At 48.5% G+C, this 25,226-nt stretch overlaps 1 protein-coding gene and 1 long non-coding RNA gene across 4 annotated transcripts in view; one reads left to right on the forward strand and one right to left on the reverse strand.

Moving 5' to 3' along the window:
- Positions 1-311: 311 nt before the first annotated feature.
- Positions 312-2,556, reverse strand: LOC116079909. The gene is made up of 2 exons (XR_004114205.1): positions 856-2,556; positions 312-557 (listed from the first exon to the last, which is right to left on the reverse strand). It is a non-coding gene; the product is annotated as an uncharacterized LOC116079909 (long non-coding RNA).
- A 130-nt stretch (positions 2,557-2,686) lies between these two features.
- Positions 2,687-25,226, forward strand: part of Ppp2r5c (protein phosphatase 2 regulatory subunit B'gamma) — a 131,516-nt gene continuing 108,976 nt past the window's right edge. For 2 of the 3 annotated variants that reach the window (XM_031356816.1, XM_031356815.1), the window contains exons 1-3: positions 2,688-2,971; positions 3,551-3,616; positions 18,886-19,054. In XM_031356816.1, the coding sequence (XP_031212676.1) occupies positions 2,945-2,971; positions 3,551-3,616; positions 18,886-19,054 (262 nt within the window). In that variant the 5' untranslated portion in view covers positions 2,688-2,944. Of the gene's footprint in view, positions 2,972-3,550; positions 3,617-18,885; positions 19,055-25,226 lie in introns of all 3 variants that reach the window. The other variant, XM_031356813.1, reaches the window with a different exon arrangement.

A 25,226-nucleotide genomic window follows, 5' to 3' on the forward strand; every position in this document is an offset into this window, starting at 1 on the left:
AGGCACATGAACATACAGCATACAGCAAAGGACGCTGGATTGAGATTTCCTCTGTGGATGCTTCCTCTCGGGCGTCTCGCCACAGCTGCATGCCTTGCTACCCACAGCCAGGACAATCGATGCACTCAGTCCTCCCCAGCTCATCTTTAGTTCTGCCATGCTCCTACTCAAATGCCAATTATGTTGTGTGGCCAGTTCTCCTGGGGAGGTATGAGTCACACACACACACACACACACACACACACACACACACACTCACCCAGGACCAAAAGTCATAACAGATCAAAGTACATATACCACCAAAGTCCAACTTAGTGAACTCACATAAGTTTTATTGGGGTTACTCACAGGAGCAGAGATGACTCAAAGGTAGCTCCCCCCACCAAACCCCACCCCAGCACTAGTGACAGTTTACAACGCTGGGGCACACCACACAGCCTGCAGGTAGCTCAACACACGAGAGGAGTCCTTTCCAGGTGCCTCAGTTGGTCTAGTGTAGTCCTCTTCCCAGCTTCCCGCCTGTGGAAGCCTTCTTCCTTCCTGTTTAAGGAGCTTCCCTGCGGGATGGAATGTTCCCACCTCAAGAAAACTGTTACCCAACAGCCAGAACATGTCAGTATCCAGCTAAACATCTTTCTGCAATCCTCCACAAGTCCAGCTCCCCGGCAAGCCTTAATTCAGGGACTGCCCTCTCCTCTCCTCTCCTCTCCAGCCACAAGGGAACATCTCACACCCCACCGCTATCATGTTCCTGAGTTAGACCATCTCCACCCCTTTCCTTGAAGACTTGCCACCCATCCTGCAGGATGGAGCCCTACAAAGGGCTCCTTGTTCCCATCCAGGCATGTGACTTACCAGGGAACAAGGGAGACCCCATGCTCACCAAGGAACTTTCTGTGCAGTTCTATGGGCCATGGATGTCCAGCAAATGTCTGCCAAATGGATCAAGGATGTGCAACCGTGGGCCATTGCTCCATAATACCAGGATGTTAGCAGCATCGGCTTATTTCCTTGAAGCCCAGACTCCTTCTCGTTACATGTCCAAAATTCAATAACTTCAGATCTACTCTTTTCTGGTTTAAATTTGTACTATGCTTACTAAATTGATAGCACTTAATTTTAAAATTTCAATAACGGGTGGCATTGTTTATACCGATTCTCCCATCAAATACCCATTCTGTAAAAATGCCCGTTCCAGTCTGTCATGCTTATCTGCAGATTAGTTTTATTTAGGTGTACATTCAGACACCAGCAGACAAAACTCAGTCTCAGAACCTCCTACAGTACCTCTCACTTTTGATCTCTCTCTCTCTCTCTCTCTCTCTCTCTCTCTCTTTCTTCCCACAGAGCTTGGGTGAGAACAACTGAAAATGCTTTGCTCTGCATTTTCAAGGGTTAAAACAAAAACAAACAAAAAACAAGGGTTAGGATACATCAAGTTTTCAGTGCCTTGGCCTGGGGATGTAGCTGAAGGCTCCAGTGTTTGTCTAGCAGGCTCAAAGCTTATGACGATGGCAGCTCCTATATCATGAGTGAGCGCCTCAAGTCTCCCGCACTCGAAACAGTTCACTCCTACAGTCTTCCTTCCAAGTACTCCCCCTCAATATAGGATGTCAGACACTGACAACTCCAAAAAAAAAGGACTGTGTAAGTAGCGAATTAGAAGGCTAAGTTTCTTCTCTCATCAAGAGCTACCAGAGAAGTGGGAGAATCAAGTGATCCCTGGTCTTCATGCAGTTTTCTCACAGGCTTACGACCACTGGTAATAAAAGAATAACAATCTAAAGGCGCAGGGCTGCTCCGATGTAATGGGAAATCAGTGCGGGGAAAAAGCCTGCACTGATCTGACTCCATCTCTGGTGGGCCGGGTCGATGGGTGGGGAGTGCAGGTCGAGTCTCACTGTACGCAGCTGATGGGCTCGGCCGCCGTGGAACCAATCCCTAAGACGTAAGGCGGGCGGTGCTTACGTGGGGGAAGCCGGTTGCCTGGCGGGTGGGTCTTGAACAGCGAAATTTCAGCACGGAGGACCACAGGGGAACTGGGCGGAGTCTACACCGCCGTGGGTAGAGTCAGCTCTGGGGACGAGTCCCCTTGCTCGCGTGGGCGGGGACGAAGGGAGAGGCGTGGATTCTATAGGCGGGGCTGGGGCGAGTCCCGCCTCCAAGGCGTGCGGTGGGCGGAGCGTCCCCCGGAGCCTCCAGCATTGCCGTCGTGGGCGGGGCCTAGTGGCCCAAGGAAACCGCCGCTCGCGCGGTCCCGGGCCTCCTCGGCTCTGCACGAGCGTCACCGCTACCAGGCTTATGGGATAGAGCTTTTCGTGCCTGGACGGCTGCAGAATAGCTGCCGTACATTTCATTTCACATGTGCACCTCCGCTCCTCACTGTCCTCTGCTCTCCTCCCCGTCCCGGCTCGGCGGCCGTGACTTCATCACCTCCGTCTTACTCACACGCCTCCCTCTCCCCAGCAGCTACCTCCCTGGTGGCTCCCCCAAAACCTTCAGACCCGGGCACACGAGCCGGTCCGCACCGAGGGGGTGGGGACAGGTCGCGCAGTGGGCGGGGCGACGCTGCGGAGCGTTAGGGCACGTGGGGCCGTATCGGCCAATGGCGTGGCGTCGTTGAGGGCGGCGAGGCGGGGAGAGGGCAGCGTGGGGCTGGAGCGGGGCGGGGCCTGGGGCGGGGGCGGGGCCTGCCGGGAGAGGGGCGGAGAGACGCCGCCGCCGCTGCCGCCGCCGCCGCCGCCGCCGCGGCTGCCGCAGCCTCTGGGAGCCTGGAAAAGGGGAAGCGAGAGCGGACGAGCGACTCAGTCCCCGGGCGGCAGCTGCAGCGGCGGCGGCGGCGGCCGGGGCGGCGCGACGGCCGGGCCGGGGGCGCTTCTGCTGCTGCAGCGGCAGTGGCGGCGGGCGGCGGCAGGGGCGGCGGCGGCGGCGGCCCGCACCAGCCATGCCGAATAAAAACAAGAAGGAGAAAGTGAGTCGGGGCGGGGGGCTCCGGGACCCGGTCGGGGGTCCCCGCGTCGGCGGGTAGGGGCGGGGCTGCAGCTCGTCCAGGCTCGCAGGCGGGCCCAGGGCGCTGGCAGGATTGCACGGAGCTGGGGAGGCCGCCCAAGCTCTAAGGTGGCGCTGAGGTGCCGCGGTCGCTCTGGGTGGCGGCCGATGCTCCGTGCAGTGCTCTGCTTGGCGGGGGCTGGGGCGCTGGAGCGTTTCGGGACTCGCCCCAGAAACCCTCACTTGTGAGGTTTAAGGGTGGGAGGGGAGAAAGGGATGGGCCGACAGCACCGGGTTCATCTGTCCCTACCTGGAGTTTCCACCTCCCCCCCGACCCCCAACACAGACACGAACAGAAACTGGAATTTGAAGGCTCCTGGTACTGTGAATATTCTCGATCTGATGGAGTTTGCTGCTGACACATTAAAGCCATCAGAAGCTCTCAGGGATATGTGTCAATTTAGAAACTGCATTGGAGCTGATGCTTAGTGGTCCAAATATTGAGAACACTAATTGTTTTTTTTTTGTTGTTTGTTTTTGTTTTGTTTGTGATGATTCCTAGGAACCACCAAAACCGGTGAAAAGTGGAAAAGGTTCAAAAGAAGGACTAGATACAGCAGAAGCAGAGGTAACCACTGTGCTTACTCATTGCTATTCTTGATTAGCTTTTAATCTAGGATCTAACACAGAGGGTATACAAACCAAAGTCTCCTGAAGTGTGTTTCTGTATAAGACTTTCTGAAGTCTTTCCATATGAGTTACTTATTCTTCCCCCACTTTTATTAAAGTGTGCACAGTGAAACTGACATTTTAAAAACAGTTTTGTGGCTTCTAACATAGCTTAAGCTCTCCCAGTGAACTGGTCTTAAATCGAGTCTCTAGCTTTCGGGTCCGCCCCCTGGTTCCTTTTCTGTGTCTCAGGTGCCTGGCTCTCTCTGTGACTCTTCCATGGTCCTTGCTTTCCTGTGTCCTGGGCAAGCTTCTCTCTTCTGCTGATGTCTGGTCATTTTCAGCTAAGAAGTATGGTTGTGCTATGGTAGCTCTAATCTGGGGACTTTTTAAAATTTATTTATTTATTTATTTATTTTTACAGTCTTCTATTTTCTTTCCCACCAGCTCCCCTATCCTCATTGGTGAATTCTGACTTTTCTTGCTTCCTGGCTTTGGCTTATTTCAAGAATATCTGGAATGACCCCTTGGGTCGTTTGATGGGATCTGTGATCCTTAATAGAGTTGTGCCCTTGGGGGATTTGCAGGGCAGACACTTTTTTGGGCTTTGTTTTGTATCTCATTGTCTTGGAACTAGAGTGCCCAGGCCTTGAGGCTCAGGTTTTAATTTAAGGACCCCCTAGAAGATGCTCCTTCCGTCTCTCCTCTCCAGAGCTGGATCTTTGAGATCTTACCACAGACATTTTTAATTTGTGGACGTTAGGCCTCCTCTTCCTGAAAGCCACGTGAGAATGAGTTAAATTCTGCCAGGAGAAACGCAGCTAACTGCCGATAATCTGCAAGGGTTATTTTAGCTCCAGGTTGTCTTTTTCCCCCTCATTTGGTGTGTTCTGAGCCTTCCTCCTCTGCAGCAGGTGGTTCATCCCAGAAAATCTGTTGCCCTCCCTAGAGCCGAAAGCAGAAATCCAAAAGGTTCCTGAAATACCAGTAGATAGGATTGTCTGTGCCGGTCTTTGCCTGCCCTTTCTGAACAGCAGATCATGACGTCTTTCCTGTGGCACACTTGTGTCTGACTGCCCTCCTTCCACAGCCAGCCCTTCAGCAATTTTTCCATGACATGTAGTTGCTTTGCCGGGCACACATTGTCTTGTCGTCAGGACTGTTAAAACTTCTCACTGGCCCCAAGACTTCCTTGCTCAAACATACCTGTGCCCAGTTGCTGTTGGGGGTCCCAGAGAAATATCAGTATGTGTGTTCGTTTCTCCCTAATTTAGCAAAAGAACCTTGCTATAAGGGTAGGATGGATAATGTTAGGTTTGAACCAAAAAAAAAAAAAACCCCATCCCAGTTGAATGGTACCCATACCACTGCTGTGTAGTGTGTCTGTGAAGTATGTGGACATTTTACTCTCTGCTGTGTAGGGCTCTGGAGTGTGGCCTGCAGTGTCCCATGTGATGCCCCAGTTGTCTTTTTGTATCTTTTCTAGTGCTACTGTCTAAGAGCTGGAGTCACAGAGCTTGAAATGGCCACTGAAAAACACTGAGATGTTGGGCCCTTTAACCCTGTCTCACAAGGATGCTCGAGGCAACATGGCATGCTAAACACGACCCTTGGCAGGTCACTGTTTTAACTGTTCCCCAGGAATGCAGTAGTTCCCTCGACCTCTGAGTTACTCTTCGACCTCTGAGTTACTCTTACTTTCAGATTGCCGTCTCCTCCCCTCAGCCTTTGGCTAGTTCTTCCCTGCTAGTCCCACCCACTTAGCAAGTGTGACTGACTCAGTGAATTAAGTCATTACTGCACGTGTTCTCTCCTCCTATTACTCTGACTTTGAATATTTTAACCTGAGCAGTGTAAATGGGTTTGGTATTCCCATGGTTGCTCATTTAGCCCTTCTAACATCACATCCCCTTCACAAGCAGCCGTTGGTCTCTTTGTCCCATGAAAGCATCTCAGAGCCTAGACAGTTTCCACACTCCAGCTTTACAGCCTGGAGAGGTGAGCAGGGCAGGCACACAGCTGTGAGCCAGCTGCTGCAAGGCTCCTCCAGTAATGCCAGTGAGCTTCAGGAAGTTAGTCTGTGATTGACTTAACATACCATGTCCAGGACATGGACAGTCCTTAGGACGGACATTTGGCTGGCCTCACGAGAGACAAGGCATCATGTGGTTTACATCGAAGAACACTTTTTGGCTCGCCCATGGGCTTTTTAGATAGGAAGGAGAAGTACTCGGGTGAAAGACAGCACGGGACACAGGAAGGTGTTCCAGGCTGGAAGTGAGAGGGAACAGGATTCCTGCCTGCCAGGAGTGATGCACTCCCTCGCCTCGGGAAGCGTGTTTCCTCATCTCTTAAGACAACTTAGTGAGCTACAGATGTTGGGGGCCATTTTAACTGTGCAGGAGAGATAGGGCCCTGCCTTTGCTAAGAAATTTTGCCCTGTAAGGTGGACAGCAGCCTAGATTTGATAATGTCGTTACGGGTACTGTTAAAGGTTGTTGCTGCTGGACATTAGTACATTTATTTCTCTTTCTTTTTCTTCTCTGTCAAACAAGAGTATGTTAAAATTCGACTTGTTGCTTATTACCATGTGTTCTGAAAATAAACATTTCTGTCCAGTGCCAGGTACAGGCTTGTTTTGCCGCATCTTTAACTGACAGGCCATAGCTGACCCACGGGCCATTTGAAGTGAGAAAGCACAGAGATGGACAGAGATAACAAATTACCACTCCGGTACAGAGCAACATGACTAAGCACTTTTTTATGAATATTTAAAATCTTAAATTACATTGAGATCTAGACATTTATTTTGCAGGGTCAGGCCTTCGGATGGCATTGCTGTATTGTCTTGTTGTGTTTTTTAAATTTGTGTACTTTGTCCAAAGTTTAGGTTTTTTTAAATGTGTTGATGATTTTTATAAAGTGATTTGTTTTGGGCACATTAAAAATGGTTTGAGTCTTGTTTTCCGTCTGTGTGTTTCACATGCTGGGCTCAGTTTTGTTTGAAAGTCTCTTCAGCATCTCTTATGTAGCATCCAGTGCTTGGAAGGGAGCCGGAGCAGTCTTCCCTCAGACTTGGTCTCTCACGGTTTACCTCTCTGACTCTCCTGTCCCTTTGCCTTGCCACTGCCCTCGGAGGAAGGGGTGGAAAGGGGAGGCTTGCCGGGGTCATGCTAAGCTGGGAGCAAAATAATGTTTTTCTGTAAGTTAACCTAAAATTCGTAGACGTTATTAATCTAATAACAACAATTACATGGGAACATAAGTAAAAATTTTATGAAAATCTCTATCGGAATTAATTCAGGGTTTTCTGTTCACTTATTCAAGAAAGCAGGCATCTTTCTTGAATAAGTTGGAAGAAGACTGTGGGAGTAGTTTGGGAAGAGCCACAGGGTCACTTCTCTGACATCCTCCGTGGAAGGGCAAAGGCTCCATGCATGCATTGGCTGGGCTCTTCTCAGGCCCTTGCCCAGCGCTCAGGTGCATCGGAAGATGGCGCAGCCTTAGATGGCAGCTTGGGAGTTGTTGGGAAATGGCTGCCTGTGGGCCTCAGAAGCTCCCTCGTCTTCCGTCAGCTGCTTTTCCTCCAGCTCCCACTCATCCACACGTAAGCTGACAGGTGGAAGACCTGGTGCCTATGCTGGCCGAATGGAGGCTGTTCCCAGGCCGTGTTTATCCTTGACCTTACCTACTAAATGCCAGTAGCAGACATTGCTGAGTGTCTCCAGAGAACAGACTCGCCCCTGCTGAGCCCAGCACTGAAAAGACACTCTACAGAATGTGCACATTTGCCTCCAGAGTGCGTCTGGCGCTCTCTGCCAGGGGAGGTACTTCCATGTTGAACAGCAGTGCTCAGACAAAAGGGAAAGGGCTCTTCACACTCCTCAAAGGTATTGAGAACCCAAACAGATTTTATGTAGGCGGTTACAGCTCTCTTCCCCATATTTTTCATATTAGAAATTAAAACAGAAAAATTTTAAGTATTTATCAATTCAGCTAATAATAGCAGTAATACTCATTACATGTTATCAAAAATAGCATTTGTGTGAAAATAAATTTAAAAAAAAATTCCCTGAAAAGAGGGGCATTGCTAGGGAGCTGGAGAGATGGCTCAGCAGGTCAGAGCGCTGACTGCTCTTCCAGAGGTCCTGAGTTCAATTCCCAGCAACCACCTGGTGGTTACCATTACCATCTGGAATCAGATCTCATGCCCTCTTCTGGTGCATATGAAGAGAGCAACAGTGTACTCACATACATTACATAGATAGATAGATTTTTGAGGAAAAGAAAAGAGGGGCATTGCTTTAGGCTTTTCAGATTTCTTTCGATTCTTTACAGTTAGCGCATTTTGATAGCACATGTATAACTCATAGAAATCTTGACAAAGTGAGACTTAACTCATTAAGTCACTTCATCTAGGCTGCTAGGAAGACAGCCTGGCTTCCTGGCTCCCTTGGAGCGTCTAAAGGGTCTCTAGGTAGCAGCTCCAGGCATACTTTAAGGGCAGCTATTTCAGAATATCCTTCTGAGGACTGCTGCCAATCCCAACCACCCAGTTCCGTCCCTGGGACCCACACGGGGGAAGAGAATCGACTCCTGCAGGTTGGTCTCTGGCACACACGCCCACAAAAATGTAAGACAGTTTGAAAAAGAATGCCCTTCCTGTCTTTTGGAACAATGATGGAGGCCTTCAAGGTTCCCTGGCACCAACTCAAGTCAATCTATTTGAAATTTAAGATTGGTTTTTTAACAATTTATGTTTACTTATGTGCATGAGTATTTGTGTGTACTGTGTGTGCCTAGTGCCCACAGGGGCCAGAAGTGGGTGGCCAGAACTGGAATTCCAGGTGGTTGTGAGCTGCCATGTGAGTGCTAGGAGTGAAACCTAGGTCCTCTACGAGGATGGCAGTGCTCATAACTTGGAGCTGTCCGTCCGTCTAGCTCAGGGCAAGGCTTTCCTTCCTTAAGCCATATTTCTTTTGTTTTTTGAACATGGGAAGTAATTTGCCATCACGTATCCATGACACAGTGCTTTGGGCTACCTTCCTGTCCTGTGACCTACCTGCGCCTCACTAGATGAGTCCTTTGAGGCCAGCTGTTTAACAACATCCGAGATTCTTCTTTACGCTCTCCATGTGCTAATGAGCCCCTACAGTGGAGAAGTACTTGCTCGATGGATTTAAAAAGTGCTTAGAAGGTTGGGAATTTTGCCCAGCCATGGAGTGGGTACCTCGGGAGTGCAAAGGCCTTGTGGTCAGTCCTCCGCACTTAATAAATAGTGCCAGGAAAAGGAGAGCTTAATAAATAAAGCAGGAAAGGAGAGCTTCAGGTCACACTGCTCACCCTTCCATTACTGTACATTATAAATAACCTTTAATTATTATTTGTTTTATTATTTTGATCCCAAAAGGAATTTCAGTGCAGAGCTTTCATTCAGTATTACTGATTTTAAGTAGATGCTGTCATACCAGCTCAAATGATACGGCAGTTAGGACTTTTCTTTTTGTTTATGTCTGAGTCAGGGTCTTATTACCATGTAGCCGAGGCTAGCCTCTTAACTCAGTTACTCTCATATTAAGAGCATAGGCATGTGCCACCACACCTGGGACAGGACTTCCTCTGCTGTTTTATGAAAGTTCTAAACAGCAGAAAAATTTTAGTTGCATTTTAGTTGAAAAATTATTTCACAGAACTTACTAGAAAAGGTCAGTGGTAAATGGATCTATCTTTCTAGTCTGTTTCTGTTTATAGTATTTCAGAATGGAGTTTCCACTGAAGTGTGTTTCTCATTCCTAATTACATTCATTTGGAGGCTGCTTCTTGGAAGAATATATTTTAACTGTATTTTGCAAGGCAGGACACTTCATAGGTGATAAACAGATAGATGACAGGTGGGTGGATGGATGGATGGGTTTCTGGCCTGGGCATCTTTGGGCCAGTGTGAGTGAGCATGGTGCTGAAGATTGGGGAGGATAAAAAGGCTAATGCAGTCCTGACCTGGTTAGAACTTAAGCATTGGCTCTGAGGTGTTACGTATGCTCATTGCCTCTGGACAGTCGGTGTGTTCCGCTTAGTTGGTGTTGAATGGTGGGACCTAGGTAGGGTCCATCTCCTAGAAAGAGCCAGCTGCTGATTTGGGTCAGGTCGCCAGGTCTTTTTAGCACCTAAGCTGACAGGACCTGGTCTGTGGGACAGGTAGGGAAGAGATGGGAGAAGTAACCTAAACACGAGGGCACAGGTAGCTAGCTGCAGGGGAAGCGCAGGCTTGTGGTCAGCCACAGGACAGAGCAGAATTCTCCCTGCCCTTGAAAGGAGCTAGCTGGTCACCATGGTCACCAGCTAACTGCCTAACTACTGGCACGGCTCACAGGATGTCTTCTTGAGGCACAAGGCGACTCCCCTGAAGGTTTCAGTGATGGGAAGAGCCTACAGTGTCTCCCAGACAGTGGGAGTACTTTCTCCTGGCCGGCAGCCTCTCCTGAGAAGTGCTGCTTCCCAGTCCGCAGCAACCGCGTTTCTCCACCTGGGGGAGTCAGAGAACAAGCCTAGAATTGAAGCCCCAGGGAGAGAGTAAATGCCTTCACTCAGGATGCCCAGAGCTACCCTTTATCTTTTGGTGTTTTTGTTGTTGTTGTTGTTGTTGTTGAGAAACGTGGCATTGATAGATGAGTTCCCCACACTGTACAGCCTACAGGTGTTGGGGTAGCAACAAAAATGTTAGTGTTGTCCAGGGAGGAGCTTGGTTGGCCACATCAAGCGATTTCATTTCAACCTAAAGTAATGACAATTAATCTTAAAGTCAAGTTCTTTGGGTTAGCCGCATTTCATGTGCGCAGGAGCCCCGTGTGGCTGGGAGCTACCAGATGTAGAATGTATATAGTGTCTGAGAGAGTCCCGTGAGGGAGAACTGACAGGTAAACAGACAGTATTTTACACAACAACTTCTAAAATGAGTGAACTTACTGTAATTTAGCTTCATTAGCTCTCTTCGATAATACAAATTACCAAGTTTCAGATTAAAAATTTAAACAAAAAGAAGAGACAAATGGGCAAGAGGAGAGAATAGCTAAACTTAGAGAAAAGGAGACACAAAGGAGGAGAGTACCTTGGGGAGGTGGGAAGGTGCTGCGTTTACCTCGTTTACCTCGTAGGCCGTGACAGGCCTCCCCCAGTTCTACACTGAGGAAGATTCCATTGTCTTAGGTAAGGGACCTTGACAGACCCAAGAGAAGGGACATGGCATCACAGTCATTCTTGTAGACAGTGTCTCGTATGTCTACACTTTATAGGTCAAAACGTCCATGGTTAAAATATAGTATGAAGGCTGGGGTGTTGTCAGTGTAGAGTGCGTGTGTGCCTACTGTGCATTAGACCCTGGATTTAACTATTTCATTAAAATAGTACAAGAATATATCCTCACTACACACACATTGCTTTTGGCGGTCAAAGACAATTTTGCCAAGGATTTGGCATTCAGGTGCCCTCATGCCAAGGGCGTTAAGCAGCTGTTGGGGCATTTGGAGTGGGAGAGTGAGGGCAGATGACTGGTGGGCGGACGGGTGGGTGCAGAGTAGGAGAAGGTGGCTATTCACAGCGTGGGGTATGACAGACTCCAAATCTCCACCTTCGTGGTCCCTGAAGCCAGGTCACATCCCCATTAGTCTCCCCATTGAAGATTCGTCTGTGGTGAACTCTGCCCAGAGACACCCATGACGCATGACCTTCGGTGTTCTTGCTATTAAAGGTCACAGCTCTGTGATTTCTTTCCTACCGCTGGAAACCAGGCTGGCAGGTTTGCTCAAATCTGTGGTCAACACTGATCAGAAAACCCTCCTTCCTCTCTGTTCCACCTCTCAGCAGGAAGTGTTGGCCTAGAAAAACAAGCTTTCTGTGAAGGGCTAGGTATAACTGTCCTCGGCTTTATGGGCCAAAAATATTTGTATGGTTTGCCACTGCCACCGACTGTGCTATGTAGGAGAGAGCAATCTTAGACAGTGGCCAGCAAACAGGTGCTACTTTCTCAAAACTGCCTCTCGCAGAGTAGGTGGAAGCAGGGCAGTGTGGTCCAGGGTGCATCCATGCATCGGGCCACTTAGAGAAAGTGATGAGGTGGTTGGTTATCAGTGGTCTTGGACCTCATCTGAAAGCAGCCCTGCTTAGCTCATTTGATTCCGTTCACCGTTGTGAACCCTTTGTGATCCCAATGGCTTGGCCCTGCTCTATGACACATTAGGCATCTTACACTATGGCACAGTAGGCATCTTACACGGAGTCGTGAGTTTTAAGAGCTGCAGAGTTTGAATGAAGGAAACGTGCTGTTTGTCCAATGTAGTAATCCCTTATATGGTGAGACGCTTAGGAGTGAGGCTTTGTCACCAAGCCAGTTGCTTATTTTGCTGGTTGAATGAATAATTTTGAAGTACAGAGACTAACAAGCATCCGTGTCTCTGTTGCCCAGAATTCTTCCACTCTACGTTTAGGAGGAGGATGCTGCCTGCTGCCCGGGAGGCTGTGGGGATGCAAGTGTGCTGCCCGGGAGGCTGTGGGGATGCAAGTGTGCTGCCCGGGAGGCTGTGGGGAATGGAAGTGACAGTTGGACTTTGGATGAGGCCTTGCCTGTTAGAAATCCTCACCCTTTCTTGATATCTATATTGTCCCTCTGGGGTAGCCTCTGCCACCATGCCCAGTAGCTGTTGGGAAGACTCAGAGAGTGGCCATTTGCCCCATCCAAGCAGTTACATGGAGGTGGGTGTTGAGTACGGAGAGTCTGCAAGTAGAGTGGAGACAGGAGAGCAAGATGAGAAGGCATCCTGATGCTCAGAGGTTCAGCATCTCTGTAGACAGCTGATCTGTGAAGGAAAAACCCTGAGGCTACCAAGGGTGTGGCAGCCTGGCTGCAGGAGTGAGGAGGTGAAGAAAATGGCAAGCAGTCCTGAGCCAGAACCCTAGGTCAAGTCTTTGAAAAGCTTTGGTTAGGGGTGGAAGAGGGAATGGAAGAGAAGGCATTTCACATACAGGGAGCAGGCACTGACACAGCACCCTATTCCGGGACAGTGGAAAATCTAAGATTGGCCTGGTGTGCCTGAAGTAAGGGTTGTGTGTTGGGACTAAGGTTCAGAAAGGGACATCTGGTCACAGGATACAAAGAGGGGGAAGAAGGATGTTATACTCTAGTCTAGACGTACTGGGATTAAACCAGAGAGATACTTAACATTTCTGTTATGAATTATTTTCATATACACAGGAATGAAGGGGAAACTCTGATGACTCTCTGAGCCCGTCCTGTCACCTGGTTTTAACGTCACCAGAGTGCTGCCAGTCTGTTCACCTGGCTCCCTCCTTCCCCTCCTCAGGTCGTTCTGAAGCCAGTCAGAGCCAAGTGTGTGTTTTGCAGTTAGAACCCTTTGTACTAACACGCGTAAACAACGTGTTAGCAGGGCTCGGCCCCTTGATCACGGTCCATGCATACAGTGACTTCAGAGATGATGTCCTGCTTCCCTCATCCACTTCCAGTGACCAGTCTCCTCCACTCAGGACCACATGCCACAGAGAGTGTGCAGGCCTCTTTCTCTGTGTCTGCCTTAGTTCACATAGTCTGGTGTCCCCCAGCTCCCTCCCTGTGGCGTAAGTGATATTCCAGTGTGCGTCTGTTGCTGAATGCCTGGGCAGATCCTGGATTGTTGAGAGTGCTGCAGGAAACCTGAGTGTGGGTACCTGTGCTGGGCTGGTCTGACTTCTTTTGGGTACAAAACCAGAAGTGAGATAGCTGAATCATATGGTAGAGCTATTTTTAGTTTAGTGAGGAACCACAGTTTTGTTCTACATAACTCACATCCTTACTAGCAGTGTGCAGGTTTCTTTTTCTCCACATCCTCACTAGCTTTGATGTGTGTGTGTATGTGTGTGTGTGTTTGCGTGCATGCACACGCACACTCGCACTCATGTGCATGTCTGTATACATGTGTATACGTGTATATATGTGAGTATGTGTTCACAATTCTGAGGTGAAACAGCAGCTTGTAATTTTGATCATGTTTCTTTGATTATTAGTAATGCCAGGTATTTTCACATATTTGTTGGCCATCTGTGTTTTGAGGTAAGTCTGTTCAGATCGCCTGCCCATTCTTAACTGGATTATCTGCTTTTGATTTTGTATTCCCTGTGCATTCTGGCTATTAACCGTCTATCAGATGACTGCCTGACAGACATAGCCTCTCTTTTTTATGGGATATCTCTTCCCTGTGTTGGTTGTTTCCTTCACTGTGTAGAAACTTTATTCCATGTAATCTTATTTGCCAGCTTTTGCATTGTTCCTGTGTTTAGAGACTCTTAAGCAGAACCAAACTGCTGTCAGTACCCCCTGAAAGTGAGCAGGAGACAGCCACCCCGGTGGCTAGCTTCAGTCCAAGAGCGGCTAAGCTCCTGGCCGTACTTGGTTGTTACTGAACCCTACTTTCTCCTGTAAGCTCTTTTTCTTTTTTCCTTATAATTTAGCTATTAAATCAGATTAGTCACATTTTTTTGTGATTCTCAACCAAAGGTGATTTTTTTTACCCTGCTACAGGACATTCAGTAATGCTGGTGACCTTTTTTTTTTTAAATTTATTTATTATATGTGAGTATACTATAGCTGTCTTCAGACACTTTTTCTTCTCACACTGGGCTTGCTCACTCGCTGTAGCTGTCTTCAGACACCCTAGAAGAGGGCATCAGATGTCATTATGCATGGTTGTTAGCTATCTTGCGGTTGCTGGGAACTCACAACCTTTGGAAGAGCAGTTGGCACTCTTAACCGCTGAGCCATCTCTCCAGCCCCATGACATTCTTGTCTCAATCCAAGACAGGGCTGCTTGCTTCAGATGGGCAAAGCCAGGATGCTGTGAACTATCTACAGTGCTCAGCACAACCCCAACAACAAAGCTTTCCTGTCTGCCTCTTGTGCTGTCGCATCAGCCCTCTGTGGCCATGCCCCTCTCCCTCAGTCTGCTCTGCTGATTGCCACCCTGTTCCTTGTTACCTGGGTCCCTTCCCAGTTTGTCTCTAAGGGGCTGGTGGTTAGACTGGTAATTTGACCAGCTTCAGGCTGGTCCCTTGCTGGGGTCAGGGGGTGGGGTGGGGGTGGGGGTGGCAAAAAGCACTTCTTCAGCTATGCTTCACTTGCTAATAGCGCGTCTCTGGCACTTGGGTGATAGCAGTCTATACAGTCCTCCATGCAACTGGAGAAAGGGAGAACTTTGGAGGATGCTGGAAGGCAGGGTTGCTCAGTGTAGAGTGCAAGGATGGAGGCTCCAGGCAGTGTTGGTATCACCCAGAAGTGGGGGAATCTGGCCGGCTGGCTGAAGCCTGGCTCCGCTAGTTTACCCACATCTGAACCTTTCACTTGTGTTATTCTCAGTGCACACAGGGATGTTAGAGAACTTGCAGGAGAGGAGTGGGCTGTCTGGCTGGAGGCTGCAGGGAGATTCTGTGTGGGCAGCACTTGTTCCATTAAGGAGGAATACTGGTCCTGAGTCACTCACTTCACAGGGCTCCTTGCTTTTGCCTTTCATGTGGTGCCCTTTTGGCCTCCTCCATCTCCTTAGACCTTGATTTCTGGCATCATCTTCACTTACGTGGCTCTTGGCAGACTTCACACTGTTCACCCACATGAATTCGCATAGTCTGGTTGGCATCTGTCCCTCAACCCATCCTCTTCTGCTTGTGCAGCTCCAGGTCTAGGCCCAGCTCGGCTGAGCTGTGGCTTCCTTCCTGTGGGCCCTGTCTTAGCAGCACCGGGCAGTCAGCCTTCCCATACTGGAAGCAGCTGTCCCTGCCTCCTGCGCCCTTCCTCCTTAATCTCCCTCCAGCCAGAGGTCGGCGGCATGCTGCCCCTGCTCATGGTCCCCTGCCCCATCTGAGCTCTGGCTAACTTCTCCCATGCTGCTCAAGAACGACTAGCCTCACCTAGCCATGACTGCTGTGCTGTAGCCGTTGGCACTGCAGTCGTCCGTCTGTGCCGGAAGACACCTTCTGTGAGGCCACACTCCCCTTTGCCATTGTGCCCAACTCCCTTGTACCCCCCCTCCCTCCTTGTCTGCTTGTCTTTATCAGCCAGCTGATCATTCCCATGGCTCCAGCAACTCACTTAGATATTGTTGACTCCCAGTGTGGCAGCACCAGTCCCAGTGCACTTCCCGAGTGTCTAACAGGTATCTGGCAGGGTTATCCTGAGCATCAGGATACAGTAAAGAAGGTGACTGAGATATTTGTCTCATGGGCAGGGTAGGATGGCCAGTAGCCAAGGTTACAAGGGGGGGGAGGGGAGAGAAAATCTAGCAGCTGAGTCTTATTCCTTTTTTAAATTTACTTATTTATGTCCATAAGCATTCTATTTGCATGTATGCCTGCATGACAGAAGAGGGCATCACACCCCATGATGGATGGTTGTGAGCTACCAGGTGGTTGGTTGCTGGGAATTGAACTCAGGGCCCCTGGAAGAACAGTCTGTGCTCTTAACCGCTGAGCCATCTCTCCAGCACCCCTGAGTCTTATTCCTATGAAAAGAAAATAGAATACATTCTGGAAGAAGCGGGGAGTGGCACTTTAGCTTCTTCTTCCCAAATGTAGTGCACTCACGTTGAACTTCCTGCTCTGCCTTACAGGCGGATGGCCACTCACTTCGCTTGTCCCCCTGAGCCAGAAGGGAGGCATTCTCCCCCCGGCCCCCCCCCCCCGTCTTCTCCCCCACCACACACACACCTGCCTCGCCCTCCAGCCCGTGTGGTTTTGCCGACAGTCTCACACCGACTGTTTCCCACTCTTAGCTGCTTCTCCCTGCCCAGGCTAGTCTCTGAATTTCATCTTTATAGTTGAAGCCAAAGCCTTCTCGGGGCTGGAGCCCCGAGCCAGAGTGTCTCTTGGAGAGAGACCTGCGCCATCACTGCCACGCCATACCTCCTTTGGAGCTCTCTTCCATCTAAAGTCCATCTCTCTCCCAGGCTGTTGGTCCGTTCACTGCTTTGGAAGGCCCCTGTGCCTGTCCAGTCTTCTGTCTTCCTGTCGCTCTCCTGGTGAGGGACCCATGGCCATGCCAAGGCCAGGGCAGAGGTTGTGGAGTGGAAGTGAGCACCTTTCTTCAGAAAAGCTCTTCCTGGCTGGCAACTCCCGAGATCCTCACAAAACTGACGAAGTGGCTGGACAGGCCCTGTCCTCTAGGGAGAAAGATGTGCCCTTACCATCGACAGAGTGTAAGATCCGAGCATTCTGGGCCAAAAGTGATCAGGCATAACATGCCCTGCCATGGGAAGGCTGTGGAGGTGCTTAGGGGAGTAAATAGCATGTCAGTTGAGGACCAGGAGGGCCTGCAGGAAGAGACATGGTGGTGGGCCAGGCCTGGGAGCAGACGTGACCACCGTGAAACTAGAAGAAACTGTCACACTGGATAAACACAGAGCAGTGGCCAGATTTCCCCTCTGGAAGTTTTCTGCCCCCTAGCAGGTGAAGGCTCTGGGGTGGTCCAAAGGAAGGCAAATTCAGCAGGGCCCAAGGGAAGGGAGCTGATGGCTTGGTGTCTACAGAGGTGAGGACAACCTCATTTCCTTAGACATCGAAAGCCCTACCTCAGCTTGTTTCTCAGCAGGCTGACTGGCCAGCCTCTGGACTTGATTTAATTTGTTTTGTGTGTTAACCAGATCATCCCCAGTGTTCCTCTTGGTTACATAAGATGCAGTTTGTTTCCCTGCTGGGTGGGAAGCAGCGTCAGACTGGCTTCTGGTCGTCTTTCTATGTTGTTCTTTAAGGTCTGTGAGGTCCTGGATTGGGCACTGTAGACCGTGAGAGGTAGAGGTTGGAACAGTCGCAGTGCATGCATGGAAGCCAGGAACACTCTTGTGGGCCTGTCCTTGAGGCTGTGCAATAAATCCTAGAGCTTTTACATTTTATCATTGTAAGTTATGTGTGTGGATGTGTGTGTGCATGTGTGTGTACATGTACTTGCGCATGCATGCCTGTAGGTGCTCTTGGAGGCCAAAGGCATCGGATCCCCTGAAGCTGGAATTCCAGGCTGTGTGACCTGCCCATTGTGGGTGCTAGAAACGGAGCCCATGTTCTCTGTACGAGCAGCTAGTTCTTTCACCCGTGGAGCTATCTCTCAGCCCAGGAAAGCCAACACATACGTTTTGGTTTGGGAGGAGGGCTACATGGAAGAGTTGACTTACAGATGGAGCTTTCTTTTTAAACTTCTTACTTTATTCATTTATTTGTATGCATGTGTGCACACACATGGACATGGATGTAATAGTGCGTACATGGAGTTCATAGGACAACTTGTAGAGTCCTTTCCTTCCACCATTTGGGTCCCAGGGATTAAACCCGGGTGGTCAAGCTTGGGGCACGCATCTTCACTCACTGGTCACTCTCACCAGCCCACGGGTGAGGGGCAAGCATCTTCACCCACTGGTCACTCTCACCAGCCCATGGGTAAGCTGTGTATTTGTTTTTATTTATTTATTTATCTTGTTCTAGATGTAAGAATGAAAGATCCTTAGTTGTCTGTCACAATAATAAATGTCATCTCCATAGTGAGGGGTCTTCCCCTCTCTGCAGACACTGATACTGGCCATCTCCATAGTGAGGGGTCCTCCCTTCTCTGCTGACACCGGCCATCTCCATAGTGAGGGGTCCTCCCCTCTCTGCTGACCTTGACTTATTCATATCTGCAAAAGTCTTTTGCCAAGCAAGGTGACATGTTCACATGTCCCAGGGACTAGGATGTGACCATTTTTGTGGCAGTCATTACCTAGCCTACCACATTACGGTAACATTTTAGAAGTCACCAGGCAAATGGCTTACACTTGCAATCAGCACTGAAGAGGCTGAGACAGAAGGATCACCACCAGTTAGAGATTAGCCCGTGTTATACTTCAAAGCCAGCCTGAGCTACCAAGTAAGACTGTCCCCAAAGAAAAGAACTCAAAGGTCTTCAGGGGCATAAGTAGTCAGGTGCCTGACTAGTCCAGAGTTGCTGAGGATGAGACGTAAGCTTCAACCTCCAGAAGCTCCAGTTAAGGGTGGGAAGAACAGGGCCCCAGAGCAGTGTGTGTGTGTGTGTGTGTGTGTGTGTGTGTGCATGTGTGTGTGCGTGCGCACATGTGTGTATGTGTATATTTTCTACATTTCAGTTGCACTGTATTAGCAGTCATTTTAAATAATCCATTTTACATATTCATTTTTTCTTTCTTTTGAAAACAGATACCCAGCAGGAAGAACAGCCTCGCGGCTGTCCCGTCCTCGACATCTACTAAAATAAAAGTACCAATCCCTCAGCCCGTCGTCCCTGTGAAGAAAGACAAACGGCAGAATTCTTCACGCTTTAATGCCAGCAGTAATAGAGAGCTACAAAAACTCCCATCTTTAAAAGGTAACTCTCGCTTGTGGCCAGGGTTGGAGGGGTTGGGGGGTGGGGAGGAGGCCATCTCAAGCCTGCTGGCTCCTTACTTTAATGGTCAGGTTTTGTTTTGTTTTTTCCTGATTCAGTTTTTCGTTGGATTGAATGCCACTTGCTTTACTGTGCTAACAGTTTTAATTTCAGAGCTTTGAGGATAAAAGTCTTGGTAGCTACATTGGTTACAGTACACTACAGGTAGACAGTAAGGAAAATTTAAAGTCCTAAAAGCTGTAAGTTAGCAGCAGTTTCTCTCTCACGTGATTCTCTGGCTTGTCTCACAACACTGGCCTTTAGAAGGGTTACTCCAGGTCACCACCAAAGTCCAGGCTCCTTTAACCATGGCCAATCCCTCACCTGTGTGTGACCAGCGTGGGCTAGGGCTGCTCACTTGGAGCTGCTCCCCTTGGCGCAGGCGCCTCTTCCCACCAGAGGACTGTCAGACTCTCACGTTTCCTCCAGGAGGCGTCAGTGTTGAGGTCCATGAGCCTCTGACACAGAGGTGATCCAAGGACTGTGGTCAGATGCGAACCTCTGATCCTTACATATTCTGAGACCCCAAACTGATACCCAAAGTAGCTGTTGGAGTCTGTCATACCTGAAGTTTGTAACGATGAATGGTTTGTAACGCATCTTGGTGTTCTTTAGAGTTGTATTCCCAGTGCTATCCGCAGGGCCAGGCTGTAGCAGAGCTCTGTGCAGATGCCTGGGAGGGACCAGTGAAGGCTCTGTCCTTCATTTGCTAGTAGGTAGGCAGCCATTCTCTGGATGCAGGTGTTCTAGCTAAGGGGCATGGCACCAGCCAAGCGTGAGTCCTGGTGCATGCCACAAGGGCATGTTAGGTTGTGTCCTGCCCACCTTACATAGGTCAGTGCCCAGGAAGAGCTCAGCACAGGCTGGAGTGTGATTTCTGTCTTGGGAGCCCTGCCTGTGAAGCAGTCTGTGAGGCACTGCTCATAGCGACTGCTTTGCCTCCGCCTGGTGCTGTCTGTGTCTGTCTTTACCTTTTTGCTGTATACCAGTTCTTCTCCTACAGCACCCCTCTCTTACCAGACCTGAGATGTATTGGTACAAGCTTTTTCCCAAAGGTGGTTCTTGAGTTTCTCCTGCCGTCATCCTGTGGCAAGGATTGATATGCCTGGATTTCAGAATAATCAACTAGGGTGACCTGTGTGGCCATGGAGTGGGCTCAGCTGGGCCAAGCACTTTGTGATGATCTATGCCGTCCTCTCATGGCAGACCCATGAAGTGTCTGTCACTCTGTAGCAGTCTTGCGTGGCCTCCGACTGACTCTTTTCCTCTCCTGTATCTGGGAGTTACATCCCCTTCTCCTGACTGTTTCTGTTCACTACCCCTTCATTTCCACTTTCATGATGATTAGCCGATTTTTTTTTTTTTTTTTTTTTTTTTTTTTTTTTTTTTTTTTTTTTTTTTTGGTTTTTCGAGACAGAGTTTCTTTGTATAGCCCTGGCTGTCCTGGAACTCACTCTGTAGACCAGGCTTGCCTTGAACTCAGAAATCCACCTGCCTCTGCCTCCCAAGTGCTGGGATTAAAGGCGTGCGCCACCACTGCCCGGCAATTATCCGATTTTTAAAACACATTTTTCTTATTTATTAAGTCAGATACTGAGTTCTCTTCATTTTAGTTTAATACCAATAGAAAGCAATGTCCTCTTGTAAAGAGGATAACCTTAGCTCTCCTCCTAGATTTCCAACTTCAAGTTAGATAGTTTTCCTTTTTTAGAGTTTCACTGAGATACAGTTTGTTTACCCTGAGATCATATATCATTAGTGGAGGTTTTAACAGATTGTCTAATCAGTGTGTACGGGTATACAACCATTTCACTCTCAAGTATTAACATGGCTCCATCACCGTCCAGGTACTTGTGCCCCATTACTGTCAGGCCCTACTCCTGCCCTGAGGAAGGTGACTGCTGATCTGCATTCTGTCTGTTATTGAAACTGTAGATGATCCTTTTACACACACGTACACACACAATCTTATTTTATATGTACGGGTGTTGTCTGTGCACCACTGTGTGTCGTATCTGAGGAGGCCAAAAGAAGGACTCAGATTCCCTGGAACTGGACTTACAAGTGGCCCCGAGTCAGTGTTCCGCTAGCAGCCTTCACATGAAGATGTAGAACTCTCAGCTCCTCCATCGCCATGCCTGCCTGGATGCTGCCATGTTCCCGCCTTGATGATAATGGACTGAACCTCTGGACCTGTAAGCAGCCCCAATTAAATGCTGTCCTTATAAAAGTTGTTTTGGTCATGGTGTCTGTTCACAGCAGTAAAACCCTAAGACACTATGACTCCATGTGCATATTCCTTCTTTGATTACTTCTGCTCCTAGGGAATCATTAGAGAGAATCGTGCCCACCTTGCATTTTCTTCTACTAGTTTCCTGGTTTCAAAACCTAGATTTAAATATTTGATCAATTTCAAGTTAATTTTTATGTTTAGGAGACAGGAGTCTGGTGTCATACTTCGATGTGTGGCTGTCCAGTTTTGCTGGCACCATTTGGCAGACTGTTCTTCTCTATGGCATATATTCAGGTGACTGTGGATTGGTTTATAGGTTTTCAGTTCAGTCTCATTAGTCTGTATCAGTTATGCCAGCTCTACAGCTGTGTAGACTAGTTCTGTTCCTTTTGCTCACAGTTGCTGGGGTGGGTCTGAGAGCACATTTCCTTCAGAATAGAGAAGGCTCGCCATCGATCCCCAGCACTGCAAGGATCTGTAGATCCATACAGGTTTTGGTGCTTTTTTATTTCTAGTTCTGTGAAGAATAACATTAATATTTTGATAGGAATTATATTGAATTGGTCGGGTTACCTTAGGTAGTGTAGGCATTTATATAATATCCTTCAGTCCTGTGGACATGGGATCATGTTGTTCCGTCTCAGGGTGTCCCCTTCCATCCATCCTGTCAGTGCTTTGTAATTTCCCTCCAGAGATGCATCGCTTTTCTCCTTCAGTGTATTCCTGGGCATGTTATTGTTTATATCCATTACGGGTGGGGATGTTTTCTTTATTTTTCTGCAAATTTGTTATCTATACATACTAATGATCCTAGAATTTTTTCTTTGGTTACTTTTGTCTTTTGAGATAGTCTTGATATGTTTCCTGGGTTTGAACTTGTAAGCCCAAGTGATGCCTCCAAGTAGCTGGGTCTGCAGGCACACACCACAGTGCCCGGCTTAGCTGGGTCTGCAGGCACACACCACAGTGCCCGGCTTAGCTGGCTGTCCTTTTTCTTCTTACTGTATGTATCACTGATTGACCCAAGGACCTTACACATTGTAGGAAAGTGCTCAGCCACTGACTGAGCTATACCACCAGCCTTCCTTTGACTTTATTACTTTGAGCCCGACTATCTGTAGTCCAAACAGGCCCGAATGTTAGCATCCTACCTTAGCCTCCTATAGCTGGAATTGTTGTTTGCAGTGTCAGGCCTAATTTAAACTCATTTTTTTAAATGTTGATTTTTGTGCTTGGCAACATTACTAAATTCTTTCATCTTTTTTTTTCCTTTTATCAATTTTGGTAGATATTTATATAAGTGGAATCTTTAAACTTTCTTATATAGGGACTAGAGAGATGGCTCAGTGGTTAAAAGTACTGGCTGCCCTTCCAGAGGACGAGGTTCAAGCCCCAGCTCTCACATAGCAGCTCTCCCTAGTTGCAGGGGATCTGCTTTAGTCATTGATCGATGCTATGATCGATGCTATGAAGAGACACCATGCCCAAGGCAACTCTTAGAAAGGAAAGCATTTGATTAGGGCTGGCTTAGCGTTTCAGAATCTTAGTGCATTATCATTATGGCAGGAAGCATGACTACCCATAAGCTGACATGGTGCTGGAGAAGGAGCCAAGATTCTACATCCAGATCCACGGGCAGGAAGAGAAAAATGAAGCTCTGAGCCTGGCTTGGGCTTCTGAACCCCCAGAGCCCACCATTGGTGACATACTTCCTCTAACAAGGCTACACCTGCTAATCCTTTCAAATAGTGCCACTCCCTAGGAGCCTAGGAGGGCGGGCGGGACTCTGAAGTGGAGGGGCATTTTCATCCAAACACCACCACTCCCTATGAGCCTGGGAGGGGCACTGTGAAGTGGGGGCACATTTTCATTCAAACCCCAGCTGTGACCCACTCCCCTATTCTGGCTTCTACAGGCTCCAGACACACATCTGGTGCACAGACATACAAGCAGACCAAATACTCATACTCATAAAAATAGAAATTACCTTGTTTTAAAGTTAAGGCTGTCAGCTGAGCATGATGGCACGTACCTTAAGATCCAGTACTCGGGAAGCAGAGGCAGGGGGATCGGCGAGTTCAAGGCCAGCTTGGTCTACAGAGTTCATCCAGCATTCAGGGAGGCAGAGGCAGAGGCAGGTAGATCTGTGAGTTTAAGGCTAGTCTGGTCTACAGAGTTCCAGACAGCCAGGGCTACACAGAGAAACCCTGTCTTAAGAGCAAAGCAGACATAAAAACCCTCTATACAGTAAGGCTGTGCTCTCTGCCATAGCTATAGTTCCGTTGGCCTGATTTCTTTCTCCTGTGTAGTTGTTCTGTCTAGGACTAGAGCGCTTGAGTAAGAGTGTGTAGGTGGCGTCGTCGTCGTGTCGCTCCTGACCTCAAGGAGTGTCTTTCAGCTTTGTCCCCACTCAGTATACACAGCCTTGGTTGTGAAATGTGTCCCTTATGTGCCTGTCCTCTCTTTCCTTCTGTCTGTCTGTTTTCTTTTCCTTTCTTCCTTCCTTCATTCCTTTTTTTTTATACTAGAACCTATAAGGGTCTATGATTCACTGAAGGATGACACCTCAGACTCAAATAGCATGTAAACACAAAGAGTGATTTATTCTGCAGAAGCCCAGCATGCTGGGATCTCCTATTACCAGAATAGAGAGACATCCAATTGAGCTCGCAGGCCTGATTTAAAGCACATTAGGGAATTCCAGGGTAGGTGACCTCTAAGTTAATCTGTCCATCTTTACAGACATACCACTACCAGGGTGTGGGGGCTGGAAACTTGCTAGGGAGGTCTGGAAACTGCTGCTGACCCATTGTCCTTGCCTCAGGGCAGGTGACAGGTGAGACTTCTGAGGACTTGCCTGGAATTGCCCAGTTCTTGGAAACAGAGATTTAGGCCTCGTCTCCTTAACTGTCAATTTGAAGCCTGTCATGGAATCTGCCTAGCCTTCTCAGAATCCACCAAATTACAAATTAAAAGTATGTAGACCAGGCTAGCCTCAAGTTCACAGAGACCCACCTGCCTCTGCTTCGTCAGGGCTGGGATTATAGGCATGCACCATCACAGAACACCATGTATTCTTCCTGTATCTGATGTCAGGATGATCACACAGCCTTTCTGTCGATCATTCTGTTAATGTGATAAGTTTATTGGTTGCATGTGTCAAGTCATTCTTGCCTCTCTGTTGTTATGTCTTGTAGATTTTGGCATGTCTTGTTTGTTTTTTTTCTTTCAAGATTCATTTATTTATATGAATGCTGTCTGCATGTACACCTGAATGCCAGTAGAGGACATCAGACCCCATGACAGATGGCTGTGAGTCACCATGTGGTTGCTGGGAACTGAACTCAGTACCTCTGGAGAAGCCAGAGATATTAACGTCTGAGCCCTGTCTCTTGCTTCCTCGTAGGTGTCATGTGGGCGGGTTTTGTCTTTATTGTACTGGTCTCTGTATCTGTGGAAGTACTGTTTTCATTGAGGTTATTACTGGGTAGGAAGTCTGAGTCTGGTCACTCCATGGTGAGCTGCTGGGTAGGAAGTCTGGTCACTCCATGGTGAGCTGCTGGGTAGGGAGTCTGGTCACTCCATGGTGAGCTGCTGGGTAGGGAGTCTGGTCACTCCGTGGTGAGCTGCTGGGTAGGAAGTCTGGTCACTCCGTGGTGAGCTGCTTGTGCAGCATTGCGTCTTTCTTTGTCTCTCAGTCGTCATGTTTTGACGTTTTCTTTTTAATAGTGACACTTTAATAACTGCTCTACCTTTGAATTTTATACTTAGGTGTTTTTTTTTAACTCACTAGTAGGCATCTTTATGTTTCCTTACACAAGCCTGATGGAGGTGGTCTAGTGGTGATGAGTCCCTCCTCACACAAGCCTGATGGAGGTGGTC

This window comes from Mastomys coucha, unplaced genomic scaffold (assembly GCF_008632895.1).
Source record: "Mastomys coucha isolate ucsf_1 unplaced genomic scaffold, UCSF_Mcou_1 pScaffold6, whole genome shotgun sequence".
Taxonomy (NCBI): domain Eukaryota; kingdom Metazoa; phylum Chordata; class Mammalia; order Rodentia; family Muridae; genus Mastomys; species Mastomys coucha.